This window comes from Dysidea avara, chromosome 3 (genome assembly GCF_963678975.1).
Source record: "Dysidea avara chromosome 3, odDysAvar1.4, whole genome shotgun sequence".
Classification (NCBI taxonomy): Eukaryota; Metazoa; Porifera; class Demospongiae; order Dictyoceratida; family Dysideidae; genus Dysidea; species Dysidea avara.
This window is the reverse complement of record NC_089274.1, coordinates 40,600,527-40,603,424: the sequence shown is the minus strand read 5'-3', so window position 1 is coordinate 40,603,424 and position 2,898 is coordinate 40,600,527. Positions and strand designations below refer to the sequence as shown.

Sequence of the window (2,898 nt, the reverse complement as noted above, 5' to 3'; positions counted from 1 at the left end):
AGATTGCACAGCAATTTAAAGTAGCTCTATATGCAGTTACATGCTCTCATGGATACCAGTATCAGTTGCTGGCTTGCCTTCAGTATGCACACCAATTGTTTGTAATTTGTACATGCTGACTGAAAAAGGTTATTGCCTTGAAACTCACTATGTAACATGTGTAGCTGAATGGATGGAGAAACTGTCAGGTTTGTAGACCTGAGTCAATATGCTCACAATCTTGCCTAAAATGCTTTCAGGAAATTCCAAAAACTTCTACCTATGATGCTCTTCAATTAATGTTCCCATTATGCTTGCATTATGCTCCTAGGTTAACAACATTTCTTATGATTATCTTGGAACATTTTAATCAGTTAATGCTCTGTTAGAATATTTTACTACAAACTACAAGTTGAAACTGACTGCTCTATTAGGAAGTGTTGATTGGAATTAAGCTCCACAGTTTGAAATATCTATACAAAAACAGCCAAGCTGTGAAAAAGGGTGCGCCCCAAAAATCCAGGGTGAAAAAAGATGCAAAATCAAAGGTGGTGGCTAAGATGACTGAGATGGTAGGTTAGTGACAAAAATTTTAATAACAGCAATTGAGTTGAATTTGTGTTGCCTTCTCCAAGTCTCACTAGGATTCATCTACCAGGGACATTTGCCAATATGCATTTAACCAACGGGTGATTAACTTTTGGAATAGTCTTCCTGTGGAAGTTGTTAGTGCTATACCTCTGTTAATCATTTTAAAGAGTTATAATTATTGGACACGCACCATGCACACACAATGTACACACTAATGTATAACTAAAAGTGTAATGATCAGGTAATAGGCATTTGCCTTTCTGTACCTGTTTAATAACTTTTCTTAGTATCTGAGTAGATCACAATTGCAGATGTCCCATCGTTTCATAGGGTAGGCATAGCTGTGTGAATGTTTGCTTTGTTTGCATGCATGTAGCCCTCGATGTAGGAGTGTTGTGTAACTTTCTGGATTTTGGTAAAATGAAATGTGTTCTGGGATTGATGTTGTATCTTGTCACACACTATATCGCTCAATATAATTATTAATTTTCTTGAGGTGAGTTAATGCTATAAACTATACATAAGTGCATAGGGCACATTAATTTGGTTTTGTACATGTACACTTTTATACTATCATAAATAAATAAAAATACATGTGTATCTACTGATTGGTGCACACATGAAGGTATTGGATGTATACATGACAGTAAATATATGATGTTATGAGTAAACGTTTAAGTTCAAAACAACATTTATGCTGTTCTCTCCACCACAGTTTCACTTGAAAAAGTTTTGCAAGTCAATATATAAATTACAACCAGCTTCTATTGGAGCTCCTATAACATCACATTCAGGTCCAGCAGCTTGTTTGTCTTCCTCAAACCAGTGGAATAACACATAGGATGGTTGTGAAATTGCACACAGGAGGGCAGAAAAATTAGGCCGCTGATGATAATCTGGATGCCTACAGAATAGTAAGCGAACTTCACATGCACTGTAAAATGCAATCTGCAAACTGCCACTTGAATTTGTAAAGTAAAGATGGCATATGATACATATGTGTATTACCAGCATTGAATCATTGTGTGATAAAGAGCTCGTGGGCAACCAGGAGGTGGTGGTAGTCTGTAACCATTACTTATCAGACTTAATACCTGAAATGTGGCATTGATTAAATGCGTAATCATCAAAACTAACTTCAGTGTTATCATGATCTTCATATGGCTTGTGTCCAAGACTCCACATCTCATACAAGAGGATACCATAACTCCACACATCACTGGCTGTTGTGTATGTCCGATATAGCACAGCCTGTATTGGTAGTATAGTGTATAATTGCAGTACTTGCTCTTTTGACCACATATATTATATGCACCTCAGGTGGCATCCACCTAACTGGAATACGTCCACCTTGACTTATGTAGTAGTTCTCTTCATCTAAATCTCTTGCTAGTCCAAAATCAGCAATCTGTTGTGCATGTATATATAGCTACAAGTGATATGAACTAGCATATGATCACTCACTTTGCAAACATTATTTTCAGTGAGGAGGATATTCCTGGCAGCAAGGTCTCTGTGGATGAAGCACTTGTTACTGAGGTAGTTCATACCTCGTCCAACATCACGAGCAAATCCCAACAACATTTGAGGGATATGCTGTCCAACTGGTTCACCTTCCCTAGCAATAGTGCAATAATAGCAGATACTGTAGCTATATTCTTTAGTATACCTTGGCCTAATAGACTGAAGATGGTTTAAAAGATTTCCTTGTGAAAGGTATTCCAAAATCATCATCTAGTAATCGACCAGTCAATTTAGATGTGTTATAATTCATTATGATAGCAAACTCTTACCATCTTTCCTTGTAGCACAACTCCATATAATCTTACAATATTTTCATGTAGAAACTGTTCAACCATGGCTGCCTCTTTTAATAATTTTGTTTTATTATTGTCAGACACTTCACCATGTAAAGTCTTAATGGCAACTTGTACTGCTTGATCATCATGATTCCATACTCCATGGAACACCATCCCAAACTCTCCCGAACCTATCTCACTGCCTAATCTAAATATCAAAATATAATATCACTGTCAATATATTATGTAACTAAAGTGTTTTGAGGTGCATAATATTCACCACCAAATATAATTTGTACACAAAATGTTTATTGGTGCAACATTAGCTAGGAGAAAAACTTGGCTGGATCACAGTTTTGATTAAAATTTGTCAAGGATTAATGCACCATAAGCAACAATAAAATGTTTCACCAATATATACAACATGTTATATATATTAATTCCCTTATTATAGCATTCATGCGATGCATAGGATTTTTTTATAAAACAAAGGCTATTAACAGTCTCCATTGACATTCGATGTAATGCT

The 2,898-nt window shown here is 36.0% G+C and overlaps 1 protein-coding gene across 1 annotated transcript; it reads right to left on the bottom strand.

Moving 5' to 3' along the window:
- Positions 1–1,242: 1,242 nt before the first annotated feature.
- On the bottom strand, positions 1,243–2,465 carry LOC136250989 (ephrin type-A receptor 8-like). Its single transcript, XM_066043346.1, has 7 exons — positions 2,364–2,465; positions 2,240–2,304; positions 2,035–2,188; positions 1,886–1,978; positions 1,708–1,821; positions 1,579–1,664; positions 1,243–1,474 (listed from the first exon to the last, which is right to left on the bottom strand). The coding sequence occupies exons 1-7, from the start codon at positions 2,427–2,429 to the stop codon at positions 1,288–1,290; spliced, it is 765 nt and encodes a 254-aa protein (XP_065899418.1). The 5' UTR covers positions 2,430–2,465; the 3' UTR covers positions 1,243–1,287.
- Between the last annotated feature and the right edge of the window lie 433 nt (positions 2,466–2,898).

Coding starts and splice junctions, on each gene's coding strand:
- LOC136250989 (XM_066043346.1), bottom strand. CDS start 2,429: ATGGTTGAACAGTTTCTACATGAAAATATTGTAAGATTATATGGAGTT. Junction 2,189..2,239: donor CTTCAGTCTATTAGGCCAAG/GTATACTAAAGA, acceptor CACTATTGCTAG/GGAAGGTGAACCAGTTGGAC. Junction 1,475..1,578: donor CACACAATGATTCAATGCTG/GTAATACACATA, acceptor ACTATTCTGTAG/GCATCCAGATTATCATCAGC.